The following is an 18,804-nucleotide window of genomic DNA, read 5'->3' as shown; positions in this document are numbered from 1 at the left end:
ACATTTTCACTGTTGATATTTGGGATTTTTTAAAGAAACAGTTAAGGTCTTACATTCAGTCTTACAGTCTGTGCACTTATGGTGTCTAGTCTGATGCAGATTGTGGTCATGAACGTTTGGCACCACATCCTACAACATTTCTGTCACAACATCCTGTCCATACCATCATTAGTCATTAGTAGTCCAGCCACTGTGCCCTGTATCAAATAGTGTCAAATACAGTTTGTTGGCCACTGCTGTCTTCTGCTTAACACACTACAACACCATTTTTCTTCTAGTCTTTATATTTGCAGTACCAGAGAGTTATTTTTTTTATCTACTAGCTCAGATCAAATATTTCCTACCTTCTGCCTTAAAACTGATCACAACAACATGGTCAACTAATATTTTTTCTTAATCTCAACTGAATCACATGCCAAGGTTATCATTTGAGGTATGCAGGAACATACAGAAAAACTGCATTTCAAGTCTGTTAATCTCCTCCTCTAGGCTAAAGATAGACATTTGTTAAGTGACATAGGCTACCCTACAAAGAAAGTGCAAGAAAATACTGTACTAGATAATAGGTTCCACATCAGCCATGCATTTGTGAATCATAAAACATCATGACAAATGTTTGTCACAAAAATCAGTCTACAAATGCATAATGACCTAAATGTCAATTTGAATATTTAACATATCTGCACAGGTACGTGAGAAACGGTTGTTTTTCGGTTTGTTTGTTTGTTTATTAGGACAGGTAAAAACGTTAGTCTATACAGACTCAGCTCATTAACTGTTGATCTGTGCAGCTTTAGTCCAGGCATCCTCCTCAAACACGTGGGTCAGACTGAACACCAGCGGATCATATAAAATAATATTGGCATATGTCTCCCTCTAGTGTATAAACACTCCACTGAACAAATGCTGCAGCACACCTGTCGGCCTAGACATCGAGCCTGGTTTTGTGTAATAATTGTACTGTAATACATCCTATAGTACAATGTACAAAGAAGGATGGTAGTCTTGCATTGAGTTCAGTGGAGTTTTATGATGTTGCTTGCATATCCGGACAACGAAGCATGTCTCATTCACGTGCTCCGCAGAGCATCGCATCTGATTGTGCCTTGGACCTAGTCTGTAGGCCTAAACCCCTAAGCCTGTACTAGTCGGTCTTGAGATGCAATTGATAAAGCAGTGCTGTACAAAATTGTAGAGAAAATAACAGTAAAATAGGCCTCCAGTTATGCGTGAGAGACCAGTTTTACATAGCAAATATTCAGAACCAGAACCAAAACCAATTAGATAATCACCATCTCCATCTTCAAAAATGCGTTGCATCCATCACTTGCAACTTTAGGACTTTATAATAGATGTATTTATATTATTAGTCTCATTTAAAATACGTCCGACAGTCGTGAACGCAACACGATTAGATGCGCGTCCTTCCTTCCGTCGCGTCAGGCCGAACATGGCGGCGCCCCATGCCGTGGTCGGAGTGGAGGGAGGCAGCAGTGAAACAGGTCTGATCCAGGCAGATTCAGCCACTGGAGAGGTGAAGAGACCTCAGTTCGGGACACGTTTCCTCACAGACCCGCGGCAGGTCTTCCAGCACAACGCATGGTCGGTAACTTATTCCAGAAACATAATGAATGTTGGTGTGCATCTCTGTCAGAGCCAGTGTCTCCTGGCTGGGACATTATCATCACTCACATGGCTATTACATTAGTTGGATGGATGGTCTTTTGCTTAATTGATTGTAGCTAATAATAAGCGAATGTAAAAGCTGTTATTAGTAGCGATAACATGTCACTGATTGATCGATGTACAGTTTGTTGATTTGATAGGTTTAACAGAAAAAGGGTGTTTCTAAGGCAATGTTTATGATATTTAAAGCCTTATAACATATTCCCAAGTTATATAGTATCATTTGAGCATAGAACTTGTTTTTAAATAATACTATAATTTAATTTAAATGCATCATATTTAGATTAAATTGTGGTGTCTAGCAGTATTACTCCACTTTGTCTAAATGTAGGTTTCTTCCTTTTCCATTCAATGTTTTTGGGTTATTGATTTTGTTTTGTTTGTTGTGGCAGATTTTCTGTAACCTTATTAAGGGTCTATGATACTGGGTGTTGTATGCTGTACAGACAGTAAAGATAAATTTGTGATTTGGGGCTATATGAATAACACCAATTTGACATTCTGAGTAAAATGTGAATACATATGTCATGTAATGAGTTTTTAATAACATATATTAATATTGTTTGAAAACTGCTTCTCATGCAGTTAATCTAAAGAATTTGCTCTCTTGCAGATCCTAATATATAAGATGTGATCACCCATCCTGAGTTTAATTTTGTCCCTGTTTCTCAGCCCTATCAGAATATCACATGAAAACCTTGCAGTATCTCAAGATTGTAAATGTTTGTGTTTGTGTTTCTGTCACCACATCACTTCTTCCACACTGGACAATCACGTTCTGTCGTCAACAGGGACAATGTGGAGTGGACCGAGGAACAAGAAGCATCTGCTAAGAAGAAAGTGTTAGAAAACAGTCAGCCGCTGCCCTCAGAGAAACAAGGTTGCATTATTGTTTCTTATACACATAAATGTCATAGTAAGACTGGCATCAAGGATCAGTAACAGAACTCTGTTTCTAATCAGGAGGACCGCATCCCTCAACGTTGTCTATGCATTCAATTCCACTTCATTTGAGTTTATGTGATTATTGTGTTAAAAGATACATAAATTGGTTTTGTTGATGAATATTTATGTTGTGCACTAATTGGCTTATAGTGTTGAGACAATAATTCATTTTTGACAGTTGTCAAATGTTTTTAGGTAAACCGCTGAAATGACATGGGATGACTTTCACTTAAAAAATGATCATAATCAATTGTATCCTTTGCTTGTGCATAGTGCTTGTCTTACTGAGTTGTATTAAGTATTTTTGTGGTGATTTGTAACCACGCTGAGATGTGCCAGACTTTAACTGCCTTATCTTTTTTGCAGAGGAATACGACTGCCGGGCGAATGAGTACTGGAACGATTTTTACACAATCCATGAGAATCGTTTCTTCAAAGACCGTCACTGGCTCTTCACAGAGTTCCCAGAGTTAGCCCCGCAGTGTAGCCTTAATCATGAGTCCCGCCTTGAGGTCTCTGGCATAGATGATAGTCAGAAGGATAGTCTGGACCAAGAAGAACAAAGAACAGAAGTTGCAGCTGTGTCTCACACTGATGGTGACATTCCTGGATCATCTGCCACTTATCGCATTCTGGAGGTGAGAGATTCATTTGAAAGCAAGTTAGTTCATCTTTAAGTAAAATCTCTGCTGTTATATTAACTTCTACCAAGGAAGTTGTTTTGAGTTCTGTTGTCTGCCTGTTAGTTATTTAAACAATTTGTTGACAGATTACAGTGGAAGTTAGAGTTTTTGGTGAATTTTATAAAGAAATTCTTGATTAATTGCTTAAAATTGCTAAATTCCCAATAGTTTACTGCTTAACTGGAATTAATAAACATATGATACACATCCCATGATTGGCTACTAATTTGATGCAAATTTAGTTCCAGATGCAGATAAAGCATTTCTAATCTTTCATCATCTTTAGCTGTTTACTAAAGAGTAAAAAATGAAAAGTTTTTAGCTATCCAGCCTTCCTCATGTCACTAATGAAGGCTGCGTGGCTGCAACACAAAGAAATTGCCTTTTCTACTGAATTTACATGGATCACATGGTGGTATCCCTTATTATTTTGCCAATTTAAACACTTCTCAACATTTACCAAGGTTTGTGCAACCAAGCTGGAGAAATGTATTTTGTGCAGTCTCTGGTGTTTGTCAGGATTCATTCTGTTGAAACAGACTTTGCTACTAAAGGTGTTAATGTTTGACATTGAGTGCAAACTGGAGTAAACCAAATAAATGCTACATGAATTCATGTTTATCCGACAGGTCGGCTGCGGGGTAGGCAATACAGTTTTCCCAATTCTGAAGACCAACAAGTAAGTCCAGTTAAGGCATTTACATGGCATTACAAGTCATGTTTGATAAATCCTGTTATGTACTTCTGTCTTATGGTGAGCACGTAAAGATGTAACTGCAGCGTTGCTTTTTGCAGTGACCCAGGACTCTTCGTTTACTGCTGTGACTTCTCCAGCACTGCTGTGGAGTTAGTCAAGGTGAGAGGATGTGAATAATGAAAGCATGATGTGTTGATAGATGTAGTCATTTCCAACAGTTGTGTGCTAATTGATGAATTAACACTGTTCTCTTGTCATCAGACTAATCCAGAATACGACCCTGAGCGCTGTTTTGCTTTTGTTCACGACTTGAGTGATGTGGAAGCTAATTACCCCGTCCCCGATGGAACCCTTGATGTTATAGTGCTAATCTTTGTCTTATCAGCGTTGCATCCCGAAAAGTAAGAACTTCTTTGTCTGTCGTCTTCTTTTCTCTTTGGTTTTCATTCAGTGTGAGTCATTGGATATAGCACTGGTTGTCTTTAAAGTATCACCCTGTCTCAGGATGCAGGCCTCCATCCGTAGATTAGCGCGGCTGCTGAAGCCCGGGGGAGTGATGATGCTCAGGGACTATGGACGCTACGATATGGCACAGCTTCGCTTCAAGAAAGGTTAGTCAGGTTGAAGTCCAGTGAGGTTGAAGTCCAAATAGCTGTGTCTTATTTAAAGTTTGGAATTTGTTGTATAATAATTAACTTTACTTCTTTTAGGAAGGTGTCTGTCAGAAAACTTCTATGTCCGAGGTGATGGAACAAGAGTATATTTCTTTACTCAAGGTAAAAAATAAAGACATATTAATAAAGATTTATTTGTTATTTAATTATGTATATGAAAATATATCTGTATATTTTTATTTCAGATGAGCTCCACGAGATGTTCACTGAGGCAGGGCTTGAGAAAGTGCAGAACCTTGTGGACCGACGGCTCCAGGTGAATAGAGGCAAACAGCTCACCATGTACAGGGTGTGGATCCAGTGCAAGTACCGCAAGACTCTACATCAGCCACCTGAGACTCAGGGCTGAGACACTGGAGAAACCCTGTCTGGCTTGACCTATACCTACGACTGAAATCCAGGTGGTGCTGGCTTTTTATGTCTGAGGATGTATGGATTTGAGAAGCTCTATTGTGAGTGTGATAAAGGGAGGGAGGGGGGGCACCTGGATAGTTACACTTTGTTAAGGCCTCACACAATCTCAGCTGCCATAATGTCGACAGACTCATTTAAGGCTGGTGTTCCTGGTGTTGCTGCACTTTCAGCCGCACGAGCGACAATTTGTCATTTTGTGCTGACGAGTTCAGTAATCTGAGAAAGGGCTGGTTACACACTGTGTGATTGTTTCTATTCTGCCAGATGCTGTTTTTTAATGAATAAATGGCATGATTTTTAAGATTAACTTCATGACATCTTTTTTGTACATGCAAAATAAATAAACATCTAAAACTGCAAATCTGTTATTTACTTTGATACACTCAAAGCTGCATTCAAGTGTTTTGTTAAAACAAAGGAAACATTTAATGATATTGGTCTTTCTACTACTTGCTTTCCATCAGTCTCTTTAATGATTAAACCCCCATTTATGCTTGAATGGCTACTTTTTGAGGGGGGGGACATACATTTAGCAATTTATTGCTATTATATAAGTACAGTATGTGGGTGTGAACATCGTGGTAATGGCCACTTTCTGATAAGTGATCATTTAGGTGGTTGCGTGGGTGGGCGCTGTTAAATTGTATTGTGTACACAGGGATTTGCCATTGGTCGAGACAAGAGATTTGGGGCAGGCGTGGACTGAACGAAGGTGAAAATACTTTAATCTCACGAGAAAATATGAGATTTTACTGATTATTGTTTACATTGCAAAAACATGAGAACCGAACCGAATCGATCCGGATTCAACTGAAACGCTTTGCAACAACACAACTTCCGAAACAGATCGGGTTCTCCCCCTGCGGCGAGGAAAAGCCGACTGGAGACGAACTTTGTTTTGATCGAGCCTGAAAAGCCAGGACCCGAAATTTATCTCACCACCGGGGCCGGGGGGGTGGGGGGGGAGAAAAAGACAGATAGGGGTAACTATCGCTAACCCAAAGACAATTTATACCTGGAGGGAAAACGCATTCGCCATTGTGTGGAAGCGAGATACCCGACACGGGCACGGTATGGTCCTGGGAGAGGGGGATGCGATGGGGATCCCCGCCTAAGGACTGAACAGCAAGGCGGGTTTGGGATACCCGGAGTTGTCGAGGCCTCCGAGGGAATCCACCGTTGCTACCTTGAGCCGCACCGCCCGCTCCCGAGTCTCCATATTTAACGCGAGGGACGCGGCTGTTGATGCGGCCTAGCCTGGGAGGGTCTGCCGAGCACCGGGGGGAAACAACGGGGACGATCCAGGGTTAACAACAGGCCCTCCGGAGCACCGAGAAAGCAGTAAATTGCAGTAAGTATTCCCGTTGGTGTGTCGAACAAAACAGCATATGTGGACGGGGTCTCTCGGTAACGGCGAGTCGAGGCTTCGTGGCACAAACACCTGACAACACCGGACCGAGGAGATGCTTCTTTTAATGACAGATGAGTTGACGTTAGCCTTCCTCGGCTAAACCTCACCTTAGCCATCGTTTGCTTGTGTTTGTGAACTAGTTTTACTGCTGCGGACACTTAGTTGTGATGAGCTGAGTCGCTGTGTAATCAGACAGATGTGACTCGGGGGGGGGGGGGAAACATCAGTTATCTTGTTTTGGTTACTTGATAAATAAAAATCAGATTCAGTGCTACTAGCTGTTAGCTCTCACACAGCAATGCTAAGTGATGCCAACATCGTTTGCTCATTTATTCAATGTCAGCTGGCCCGAACATTTAATGGTGATGTTTGAGGTAGTTATACTGGTTATTATGGTGTAAGCTGAGCCAGCAAACCCAATCCTGCCTTCATGTTATACAAGAATAAAGCCCAGAATGTGTCCCTGGTGGTTCCACTGTAATGTATGTAAGCCTCAGATAACATACAGAGAGCTCCAGTGTTGGGCGTGTAACTTTAACGTTAACCTTTGCACAAGCTAGAAAGCTGGGCACTTATTGTCTGTAGTCTTATCCATTGCTGTGAGTATACTTGGCAGTCCCTCCATTAGTGACCTTTCGTAACTCCAGCGCCATGCAGCTTAGGCCTTTAATGCCAGGGTGTTATCACATGATGCTGTCATTTTCTAGACAATGACTCTACACATCTGGCCTCTTTGATACATGTTTAATATGCATTAATTGGCTATATTGTTTGGCCACATTGGGCATTTCTGTTCTGTGGATATTGAACTTGAGTACTGAAGTTGCTTCCTAAACACACATGATAGTGGAAAAACATTATTGTCAGGCTTATTGATGACTCAGAACAGGAATTTTCCACATCCATATAGCTAAAAACAGCCGTGACTCATCACAACCAATGCTTTTGAAACTGTGATCCGTCGCTCCCACTTGAATATACCAGACCCCACAACGCCGTCCTTAATCTGTGCTCTTGTCTCTGCAGCCATGATGGAAGAACTGCATAGCCTGGACCCCCGACGGCAGGAGCTGTTGGAGGCTCGCTTCACCGGGGTCGGCGTGGCTAAGGTTTGTGTTACAGCGGACGCCGCTCAGGTGGAGCACGAGGACTCTCTCCTGTCAAAGTGCTTCTAATCACAGATTTTCTTGATTACACGTTTGTGTGAATCTCTTCCTTTCTTTGTCTCACTCCGCCTCAGTATCATTCTGCTGTTTGGCCTGGACAAGCTTGGCCCCACTCCTTTTCTTTGTCTGTCTCTGGAGAAGGTTGAGCTATGTCTGTGTTTTTTGGCTGGTGTGATATGGCATCTCTCCCTGGCTCATGATGTAGTGGCTGTATATGCAAGTGGCGATGCCTGCCAAAAAGGCCACAGACAGGACAGGGGTGGCAGGGGGGGGAGGAATGAAGGCAGAGGAGGAATGCAGAAATAGTTCTTGACCAGGTGTGAGTGGAGGCAGCATTTAGCCTTCCACCCTCTCGCTTGCTACACGGATGGAGCTGTCTTTGTGGAAGGTGATCTTGGAACAGTTAGGGAGTGAGAGTCAGCGCCAGGAGTGGGCCCTGTGCCAGCCATAGGCAGAGCTGAGCCCAGAGCATGGCATGGCTGCTGCCGCAGAGAAAATGGCGGCTCTCACTAAGGCGTTATGCCACAGCCACCCTGTATGACAAGAGATGCAATGTGTGTAGGGGGGAAGTGGGAGATAAGTGTGTCAACAAATGGCTATGAAGAAATATGGGTTAGTGGTCTAAAAGCCCTTCAGTGTGACAGAGCAGCTTCTTTTTTTGACCTTGAACAGCCAAGTGGCACTGCTGCTCTCGCTGTCATCACTGAGGTGGTAGGAAGGAAAGGAAAGGAAAATTGTTACCCTTCGAGGACAGAGAACTAGGATACATTTTTTGGCAGGGGAACAGGCTGGGCCTACTCAAATTGTTGAAAAGTGCGTTTCCTTTTGAACAAGTCTGATCAAACAACCAAGATATCTTGGTGGGGAGTGGGGAGAGGGGGGGTAAAAACAAGCTGTCATTCTTAGATCAAGCAGAGCATCTTTCTCCAGAGAGAGAGAAAGAAAAGGGGGGAAAAACTGTTAAGACCATGGTGAACAGCAGAAAAATGGATGACATTACGTAAAAGGTGATAGACAGAGGGAGGAATACATCCTCAGCAGCATGCCTAATGTTCAGCCATTTTAGGAGGGTTCAGTAAGAGAGCTCTAGTGTGCTCTGAATGACTAAGTATCTCTCCCTGATTGGACAGTGCCTGCTGAATTCTGATGTGATTCATTTGACTGACAGGCATCACCTAGGGAACCGGCATTAGGACTGATGCAGGTCTAGATTCAGTGGGAAGTTAATGGTGACGATATTTAGCCAAACCTCCGCATCTTTTCCTTAGTGTCTCGCCCATTTTACTCTTGTTTTCTAACTCTCTGTGCGCTCTCTCTCACGTGTGCATGCATACACAACGAGTGCATGTGCGCACATTGCATCTTTTATGCATTGTTGTATTTAATTGCCCTTTTATGTTTTGTTTTTTTAATGTATTTTTGCCTCATTTTAACAGGGCTCCGGTCAGAACCAAAATGAGTCATCCAATCAGAGTCTATGCAGTGTGGGCTCGCTCAGTGACAAGGAGCTAGAGGTTAGTCTCTGTCACATGTAACTAGGATTTTTTTCATGCCACCCATCTTATTTCACATGTGGCTGATTCACACTACTTTCCCGACAGACTCCTGAGAAAAAAGCGAATGACCAGAGAGTGAGAAAACGGAAAGCAGACCATTTTGACAGCAGCCAAGGTAGGATTGTGGATTGTGTCCTCTCATCATGTATCCCACACGTTAGCCTCTCTCTGAACTTCATGCTCCTCTTTTCTAGGCAAAGCAGGAGCAAGGGGACATAAAATTAGTGATTATTTTGAGGTGAGTGACAGAAAATTGTTTCTTTGTTCTACTGAGTGTGTCCTCTAAAATGCTTCAGCATTGGGTAACCTTTCATACTTACATTCTAACCTCTTTTTTGGCCATCTTGGTCTTTCCATTTACCTATTTTCCTCTTCTGATTCTCTCTTTACGTGTCTGTCAGTTTGCGGGAGGTAGCGGTCCTGGTACCAGCCCTGCCAGGGGAATTCCACCAGTGGTCCGCTCTTCCCCACAACACTCCCTCTCCAATCCCCCTGTCACGGTGAGCATGTTTGCTCTATTGTCTGTCTCATACTTTTTTGTCTCCTAACACTCTTTCCTGCGATTTTTCTCTTCCACGCTTATTATTAACACCAATAGGTGAAGTTTGTTTACAAGTGGGAAGAATCTGATGTGGTCTTTTAACACTGTACAGTGTGTAGTGATATTGGCCAAAGTTCCTAGAAAAACGAAAACCAACGGAATCGATAAAAACCTGTTGCACACGCCACTAAACGCACACTAAATTTGAGAGTTCTAAAGTAATTTTCGGTGAGACCCAGTCTCTCTTACCTCTGATAGCTCATTTTTATGCAAAGTTACTATTGCCAGATTGGTCTTATGTTTTATCATGACTACCTGCAGCAGGTCTCCACCCTCTGTATGTGTAAGGTTTTTATTGGATGACTGTTTCCGCTTCCCAGGTGCAGCAAGGAAGCCCGTCCTCCGTAAGCTCGGCCAACACCGAGCACTCGACGTGTTCTCTGAAGCCTGCTTCTCTTCACATGCTCCACAAAGCCACACAGGTACATGGCATGCTTTTAGGGCTTGCTGGCTGTTTATCTAATTTAATTCATTATATTAAAAAAAGTTGTTATTATAATTCAAAGGCCAGTTCTTATATCATTTGCATATAAACCAGTAGCTTACAAGATTTGACTTGCAGCAACTGGAAGAGATAGTAAGCTAGGACTACTTGCACTACACAAAGTTTTATTTTGCACCCCTCTGATACAGAATGAACAACCATTAACAAACACTGTTTTTGTGCTCACTGTACCCTGTAGTCTGACCTTACTATAGAGAAACTAACAGCAATGGAGAACAACAAGAACTCTGACCTGGAGAAGAAGGAGGGCCGAATAGACGATTTGCTGCGGGTACTAATCTCATTACATTTCATCCCTGCTACTCTGCTTGCCATTTTTAATGATTTTGAGAATATATTGTTCTCTGTCTTGGTTTTTCACTCAAGGCATGTTAGAGTTGACACATTCCTTCTGTCTGTACATGTATAAACAAGTTAAAATGTTATTAATGCTTTTTACCTGACTATTTCCCCGTGTTTTTTATGTTCTGCTCCAGGCAAACTGTGATCTGAGGAGACAGATTGATGAACAACAGAGGATGCTGGAACGATACAAGGAACGCTTAAATAAGTGTGTGACCATGTCCAAGAAGCTGCTGATTGAAAAAGTATGTTCATCTAATTGCACTGTGACTTATTTTCAGCGATTCATTTCCAGCTGGTCATGGTGGGTTTTTGACATGGGCTAGTTTTAGAGGCCCTGGTTTAGGCCATGTGGACTCGCTGGTTTGATGCCTGTATTTCTCTGCTCTTCCTCCAGTCCAAACAGGAGAAGATGGCTTGCCGGGACAAAAGCATGCAGGACAGGCTTCGATTGGGTCACTTCACCACAGTGAGACATGGAGCGTCTTTCACTGAGCAGTGGACCGATGGATATGCCTTCCAAAACCTTATCAAGTGAGGATATTAATGTTTTAACTTTAAGCTGCTCCTTTATACTTTTAGTATAGTAACTGTGTTGGTTCAAGAGGCAAGATCACACTAACCTGAAAGAACAACAGACTCTTTTATATGTTATAGTTATATGAAATGAGTCACCCAAATTTGTTTTGTATTGATCAGATATTAATGTAAGCAAAAATTGTACGTTTGCACCATAAACAATAAATCTTCAACATGTTTACACATGAATGTAACATAACACATACTGTGGCATGTTATAATAAATCGTTTGTATTATATTATGTTATATTATATTATACTATATATAACAGGACTGAAGTTTTTACATGTGTGAATGCAGATTGTTAAACCCTGTCTTTATCAATAATTTAACATGAGCACATCTTTCATAGAAGAGGGCTTATAGTAGATCATACACACATTGATACATTGTTTAGATTTTTATGTAACAGCAATGTGTCTGACAGGAAATGTGTAACATCTGTTTTCAGACAACAAGAAAGGATCAATTCCCAGCGAGAGGACATTGAAAGACAGAGGAAGCTGCTGGCCAAACGAAAGCCACCGTCCATGGCTCAGACACCACCTCCAAGCCTGGAGCAAAACAAACGCAAAAGCAAGACCAATGGAACAGAAAGTGAAACGTACGATGCTTTTGTTTATTTATATTTGCTTTTATACCAGATGTCTTTCCCCTGCATGCATATTTGAAGTTGCACTGAGGTTGTTTCTGTGTCCTCGCAGGTTATCACAGGCAGAGTATCACGAGCAAGAGGAAATCTTTAAGCTAAGACTAGGCCATCTTAAGAAGGTAATGCCTGATATATTTTTAAAGTTTTAGGTAACAAGATACTTATTATGGTCTGTTTTTGTTGATGTGGTTTGTTAATTGTTTTTTGTGTTTTCCTTTGCAGGAGGAGGCAGAGATCCAGGCAGAGCTGGAGAGGTTGGAGCGAGTGCGAAACCTGCACATTCGGGAGCTGAAAAGGATCCACAATGAGGATAATTCTCAGTACGATCTCTTCTTATATGGTCAAGTTCGGACTATGTGTCCCTATGCTTTTTTTAATTACACAGCTTTAATTTTTTTTTAATACCCTGTGCAGATTTAAAGACCACCCTACGCTAAATGACCGATACCTGCTACTCCATTTACTTGGGAGGGGAGGTTTCAGTGAAGTTTACAAGGTGAGTGAAACTTCTTCTTTGCCTATTAAGAACCACTTCTTTTTGATAATAGTTTATACGCTATAAATGCATTCCAGTTTCTATTTTTATATTAATTCAGTGAAGACCTTTGCCAAAACATCCTGTATATCAGACAGAGAAAAGGTAACATCAGTACTCAGTTGTTACTGTTGTTTAACAAACAATATCATAAAGACCTGCACAGTTTGGTGCAATCTTATACAGTAGCCTTGCAATAAATACCAGCTTCTGCTACTTCAAAGAGTTTTTGAGCTTTAGATTCAGATATGTTGTCATTTCTGAGGTTAGAGATTACACTGGTGAAATCTGACTTACTTCTTCTATTCTTAAAGTGACTGCAGTGGCTGTGCTGCACATACTTTGGAAAATATTTGAGGATGCATGTTTCATTACATTACACTAAGCTGACATCATCAACATTTTGAAGTAGATGATTGTGCCAGATTGTGAGCGTTGTTCCAAGAATTTGCTGTCATCACTGTAAAAATGACGAATGAACACAGCCTCTTAATGTGAAGCAAGAGTCTTAGCTTCAACTAAGTATTGCCAAATGCAGTTCCTAACTAATAGGAGACATTTCTTTTCCAGGCCTTTGACTTAACAGAGCAAAGGTATGTTGCGGTCAAAATCCACCAGTTAAACAAGAACTGGAGGGATGAGAAGAAGGAAAATTATCATAAGTGAGTGCAATTTTTAATTTAATACTATTGTTTTAGAATTGTGTTATTTTCATCATCATCTGATGTGCAATATTAACATTTAAAATGAATAGTGTAATTCTTATATTCTTTTTTTCAGACATGCGTGCAGAGAATATAGAATCCATAAAGAGCTGGACCACCCACGAATAGTTAAACTCTACGACTACTTTTCGCTTGACACTGACTCGTAAGTCATTCCCTTTTAAACAAATGTCTGCTGTCCAAAATATATATACTTAATGTTTATGCAAATTATGTTAATTGTGAGCCAGAACACAATATTTAAAGCCTTAACCATGTCCTGATTTGATTTACCAAATCCTACTGAGGTGGTTAAATACTCCCTCTCCCCTTTTTTTGAACAGGTTCTGCACAGTCCTGGAGTACTGCGAGGGCAATGACTTGGACTTCTACCTGAAGCAGCACAAGCTTATGTCAGAAAAAGAGGGCCGCTCCATCATCATGCAGATTGTTAACGCCCTCAAGTACCTCAATGAGATCCGACCGCCCATTATCCACTACGACCTTAAACCTGGTGGGTCTCCACACCACAGTGGCTCTTACACTATAAGAGCTTGCATGATCTTGTTTCAGATTTCTTGGCACAGTTCTACTTCAAATTAATTTATCAGTTAAATCATACAGTTTAACTAACCACAAATTTAATTAACCACTTAATGACATGCTCATGCAGCTACATTAGTGTTAAAAGGGAGATTTTATTCTGGTTCACATGGTGCCAAAAAACAGTTATTTACAAGGAGCTTAATGGACGGACACATAATACGATAGTTGGGTCGATTATACTCATGATTTGGTCATCACGACTAATTTGACCGAGTCCATTAAAATCTGGCCCAGTTGCTGTTTGGCAGTTAAGAGGTAAAATCATATAGTGCTCAAGGATTTAGATAGTCCGGCTTCCTATTATTCTATTAAGATTAATTTGAGCACATTCTACTCTTACATAGACTAAATCATCCAGTCTATCATTTCTGACTCAAAATGTAAATATAAATCTAACCTATGCAGACTGTTACTTTCATGCCTGTAAATCCTTTCCGCTTCCTGCTCAGGTAACATCCTCCTGGTGAATGGCACTGCCTGCGGGGAGATCAAGATCACAGACTTTGGCCTGTCGAAGATCATGGACGATGACAGCTACAACTCAGTGGACGGCATGGAGCTGACGTCACAGGGAGCAGGGACATACTGGTAAGATTTACACTGAGAGATGACAGTGGCAGTCCACAGGGGTGCCATCACTCGATATAATAAATTGTGCTGTTTATTTTTACCACTGTGTCTTGGTCCTCAAGGGACACATTTTTGTCAGGTAGTCAGTGCTGAAATATTTGTCCATGCCTGAGTGGTTTCACACAACATTAGGAAGGAAAAGTCATCATTTTTCTGTGTGAATGCATTTTATGCTATAAAATGGGAAAAAAATGGCAGAATCTGTATGTACAGTGTGTTTTTGGAGGCATCGTGTATGTGAGAAAATCCACCCAGCGAGTAATATAGCAAAGTTTATAAAGCAAAAAAATCTCTTTATGGGGTTTCAAAGCCTTCCTAATTGAACTCTTTCAAACTCACTATACACCACCAACCAACCAACATTCAGTGTCTGAAAGGGCTCATATCCATACACGCATGTAAGTGAATTATCTTCGAATCACTTGAAAAATACTGCAGCTGTGAGTTTTACACTTGGCACATAGAGAAACTTCCTGGAAGCTTACTATATCTGACAGCACACTGGATTGACTGTTGTTTGCCAGAAGCAACACTCCAGGCTAAACAGTTTCATGGTCCGCACATGGGGGGGGGGGGATTTCATTGCAGCAGCAGTGGAAGAGAGTAGAGTGTGCGTCGTTTCACAAGATAATGCAGAGAACATTCGAGTCGCAGACTTGACTTATTAACACAAGTGGATATTAAACAGAAACAATGTTTCAGCATCTGCAGATACTCAGCAATGTGGTATCAATTTCAAAATGAAAAAGTGGTATCGCAGTATAATTACAGAACACTACATACCTCAGCGTTTTCTCAATAGATTCAGTGTTGGAGAGAGGTTCACTGTTTGTGCAGTTTGTAATATATTCAGTAAGTTATTGTCTTACTGCTAACTTTGTGGTTGGGAATTATGCATGAGTGAAACAACACTGACTGTACTGTACTCTTCCTGTTAACAGCAAAGTGCATTTGTGACTACAAGACTGAAATACATGTATCCACAAGATCTTTGTCATGTATTTTCTCTTAGTTGAAATATTACTTGGGTATGTCTTGTTTAATTTCTACCCATTCTGGATCATCTGGTGCTCATTGTTGACTAAGATGACTGTATTTCACATGTGGGGAGAGAGAACTGAGATAATGTTGTTCAGACTAAAAAATGCACATTGAAACTGGGCCATATAATTTAATCTGTTGAAACTGATTCATATTAACATGGGTCCGCTTTTCTCCTTTAAGGTACTTGCCCCCTGAATGCTTTGTGGTCGGGAAGGAACCACCCAAAATCTCCAACAAGGTGGATGTGTGGTCTGTGGGAGTCATTTTCTACCAGTGTCTGTATGGCCGCAAGGTAGGAGACACTAAAAAGAATGTTGTAACAAGACATTAAAGCCATTATTGAGTTCTAAAGTTATATCTCTATTGCAAAAAAAATAAGTGTATGTGTAATTTTCTTTATACACATAAGCATTTCCTTCTCTCTCTCTCTATATATATATATAAGCTTTATTAGGGGAAATGAATCATGTGGAATTCATCAGCTGTGTGACAGACATTTTATTGCATGACAAATTTATATTTTGTTGTATAAACCATTTATACTACATTTTGAAGAACAGTGTACTGAACCAAAAAATATTTAATTCATCCTCTTTATTTTATTTTTTTATTTTTTATTTTTTGTCTGGTCTTTTCTCTCTAGCCCTTTGGTCACAACCAGTCCCAGCAGGACATTCTGCAGGAGAACACCATACTGAAGGCAACAGATGTGCAGTTTCCCCCTAAACCAGTAGTCACACCTGAAGCTAAGGTACTGGACTCTCTCCTCACTGCTTTTGTTTTGTTATCTAATGTTTACGACCCATCTATGCATTTTCAACTCCCACCCCTACTTCCATTCTCTCTTAACTACTCCTGTTCACATACATAGTTTTCAGGAAGATTTTTTTTTTTGGATGTACATATTTAGGATATCCTTTATCTTTTTAGCAAAACATTGTAAAGGCTGATATCTGTGCTTAGGATTTTTATTTTCATCACTCCACTCTCCTTCTGTCTCCCTCCAGGCCTTTATAAGGCGCTGTCTAGTGTACCGTAAGGAGGACCGCATTGATGTGCACCAGCTGGCCAGTGACCCCTTCCTCATGCCCCACATCCGCAAGTCGGTGGCATCCTCGGGCACCTCGGGCATGGCCGTGGCCTCCACATCCAGCTCCTCCAACAGCAGCGCCTCAAACTGAGCCCATGCCCCTTAACTGACTGACTGACTGAACCATTTGAAAGAATGGGGTGCGGGCGACGCCATACTGTGTCCCCCCTCCCAGCAGCATCCCACCTTGCCATGAAGAACCCAAGAGAAACTGGTCAGAAGACGGCAAGGGGTGGGTGAAAAGTCATGGACGGGTTGGGAAGGGAGACCCACGTCACTCTTCATCCCTCTCATGTCCACCCACCCTAGCCTACCTGTCCTCCTTTCTTAAAAGGGTGGCATTGTTCTGGGGGTCAAAGCCCTGGACGACTCACACAGCAAGGGGCGAGGTTTGGCACTGTGTTGGTGAAAAGTGGGGTTCAGTGTTTGGGATTTTCTTTTCTGCTTAACAAAGAGAAAATAAAAAGAAGTATAGAACTGCTTCAGCTTGGCCAGATGGAAAGGACTGCAGAAGGCCTCATACCCATACGCACTCGCACATACACCCATGCATGAGCCATTCTGGTCCGAGATGTCTGAACTCCCCAAGGTCAAACATTTTGTTTGTACTCATCTCCCTGAACCTTACTGAGAGAACCAGTCTGGCCTGTTATTGTATTGAACCCTAAATATCTATGGCACTATGTCATTCAACCCGTTCTTCTGGGATTCCCTGCCCCGCTTAAATTCCAGACCCAGATAGTTTGTGACGAGGAGGGACAGAAGCTATTATCCCCCCCCCCCTTCCCATCTCCTCGTCAAACTCCTGTGACCAAAGCTTGTAACTTCCAGCTGGTGGCAGTATTCCACCTCAGTTTTTATAATGAATGGTTTTAGAGTCGTGTTACTTGATATGGAGTGGAAGCTGGTGAGAAGCGACCCCTTTTACATTTTTTAAAAAAACTTTTCAATTTAACCAGTTTTATGGAGAAAACTGTTGTTTTTCAAGTTGCCTTTAATTAGAACTGTTATTGTTTTGATTGACCCCCTACCATAAACACACATATTTATTTAGGTATGTTTGAATTTATTTTTGGCCAATAAAATGCAAGGGACTGTTCTACCTAATAGTACTGTTGGGGGGGAGATTGGGCCTTAGCAGAGAGTTGCATAAACCATTAAATACTATTGGTTAAAATGTGTCTGTTGTTCTGGGCTTCTGTCTGACTACGGTTGCTTTCTTTGACGGAATATTTTCTATTTACAACACAGCTGACAACGTATTTGTGAGCATTATACCTGTATTTTTTTTCCCCTTCACTTTAGAGAGTAATATTGGATTTTCAGACTATAAAGCAGTCAGCCAATTTATTTCCATTGAAGACCTTCATTTAGCCTCACCCAGGTTGAATTTTTAAGATTTAGATTTCACTTCCATCTGGATAATGAAAAAAAACTTGTTCATTGCTAGATAACATCACTGTGAAGTTAGACTGTATTCAACATTGACAATTTTAATGTAGAAAGAGCTGACTTTATGGATTAATACAAATGTTATTGTAATGCACCAGTGAAATTAGTAAAGCATCATGGTCTGGTCTAATCATGGTCTGGAGTCACCCTGCTCCTGTCAGGATGTGAAGGGTAACATTAATACAAACACAATTTAAGAAGCCAACATTCTGTGGGTTCTCATTTGTCCTCTGTCTCTGTGGTGTCATGTTGAATATATTAGACCCAATTAGGTATTCTAGCACACAAACTGGCATGCATGTGAAACTCCCTAATAGGCCACGAACTGAATATAATTTTCCTGCCTACTCTGCATATTCGGACCTCAAACATTGATTCTTTTCCTACGCAGTACAAGTAGTTTTCTTTTGATATATTCTGTACATGTTGATACACATTTTGGCAGTCCCATTCATCCATTTTCTGGCATTTATCCGTGGCCAGGTTGTGGTGGCAGTGGGCTAAGCAAGGTGGTCTAGACTTCCTGAGTAATGTTTTCCAGCTCCTCCTGGGAGTTCACAAGCCAGATGAGATATATAATCATCCAGTGTTTTCTGGGTACCCCAGGGTCTCCTACCAGTTAAACATGCCCAGAAAACTTTCAAAGGAAGGCACCTAAGAGGCATCCTGATCACTAGTAAATCAAAAGCTTTGCCTTCCTGCTCAGCTCTCTTGTCAGCATCTGCTGAACCAAACTGGCTCCATATTACCCTCACTTGTGAACAAGACCCTAAGATATTTGAACTCTTTCACAGGGCAGCAACTAACTCCCAATCCTGTGGGAGCAATCCA

The 18,804-nt window shown here is 41.2% G+C and overlaps 2 protein-coding genes across 5 annotated transcripts; both read left to right on the top strand.

Moving 5' to 3' along the window:
- Positions 1-1,423: 1,423 nt before the first annotated feature.
- Positions 1,424-5,460, top strand: mettl2a (methyltransferase like 2A). Its single transcript, XM_035655736.1, has 9 exons — positions 1,424-1,602; positions 2,478-2,566; positions 2,998-3,269; positions 3,944-3,993; positions 4,110-4,170; positions 4,273-4,412; positions 4,516-4,622; positions 4,722-4,787; positions 4,871-5,460. Exons 1-9 carry the CDS (start codon positions 1,451-1,453, stop codon positions 5,032-5,034), a joined length of 1,101 nt encoding a protein of 366 aa, XP_035511629.1. The 5' UTR covers positions 1,424-1,450; the 3' UTR covers positions 5,035-5,460.
- Positions 5,461-5,786: 326 nt separating this feature from the next.
- tlk2 (tousled-like kinase 2) lies at positions 5,787-17,702 on the top strand. Of its 4 annotated transcripts, XM_035654842.1 has the most exons (21): positions 5,790-6,450; positions 7,537-7,619; positions 9,113-9,190; positions 9,278-9,347; positions 9,427-9,470; positions 9,634-9,732; positions 10,154-10,255; positions 10,517-10,609; positions 10,815-10,925; positions 11,078-11,214; positions 11,712-11,864; positions 11,965-12,031; positions 12,135-12,232; positions 12,327-12,408; positions 13,018-13,109; positions 13,228-13,317; positions 13,496-13,665; positions 14,207-14,345; positions 15,612-15,723; positions 16,075-16,182; positions 16,439-17,702. In XM_035654842.1, the coding sequence occupies exons 2-21, from the start codon at positions 7,539-7,541 to the stop codon at positions 16,610-16,612; spliced, it is 2,100 nt and encodes a 699-aa protein (XP_035510735.1). In that variant the 5' UTR covers positions 5,790-6,450; positions 7,537-7,538; the 3' UTR covers positions 16,613-17,702. The 4 variants fall into 4 exon arrangements, with proteins under 4 accessions (XP_035510738.1, XP_035510737.1, XP_035510736.1 ...); XM_035654844.1 differs by lacking the exon at positions 9,634-9,732 and having other exon boundaries at positions 5,788-6,450; XM_035654843.1 differs by lacking the exon at positions 10,517-10,609 and having other exon boundaries at positions 5,789-6,450.
- Positions 17,703-18,804: the final 1,102 nt, after the last annotated feature.

This window comes from Morone saxatilis, unplaced genomic scaffold (genome assembly GCF_004916995.1).
Source record: "Morone saxatilis isolate NCDOM2014 unplaced genomic scaffold, NCSU_SB_2.0 Contig14, whole genome shotgun sequence".
Classification (NCBI taxonomy): Eukaryota; Metazoa; Chordata; class Actinopteri; family Moronidae; genus Morone; species Morone saxatilis.
Note: the sequence above shows the minus strand (reverse complement) of the source record. Positions and strands in the feature narration are given on the sequence as shown.

What these genes read in the sequence shown, in the direction of transcription:
- mettl2a (XM_035655736.1), top strand. Translation starts at nt 1,451, where the DNA reads ATGGCGGCGCCCCATGCCGTGGTCGGAGTGGAGGGAGGCAGCAGTGAA. An exon ending in GCTGCCCTCAGAGAAACAAG is followed by an intron (nt 2,567 to 2,997) that starts GTTGCATTATTG and finishes TCTTTTTTGCAG; the next exon opens with AGGAATACGACTGCCGGGCG. An exon ending in TCAGCGTTGCATCCCGAAAA is followed by an intron (nt 4,413 to 4,515) that starts GTAAGAACTTCT and finishes ACCCTGTCTCAG; the next exon opens with GATGCAGGCCTCCATCCGTA.
- tlk2 (XM_035654842.1), top strand. Translation starts at nt 7,539, where the DNA reads ATGATGGAAGAACTGCATAGCCTGGACCCCCGACGGCAGGAGCTGTTG. An exon ending in GACTAGGCCATCTTAAGAAG is followed by an intron (nt 12,032 to 12,134) that starts GTAATGCCTGAT and finishes TTTCCTTTGCAG; the next exon opens with GAGGAGGCAGAGATCCAGGC. An exon ending in AGTGTCTGTATGGCCGCAAG is followed by an intron (nt 15,724 to 16,074) that starts GTAGGAGACACT and finishes TTTTCTCTCTAG; the next exon opens with CCCTTTGGTCACAACCAGTC.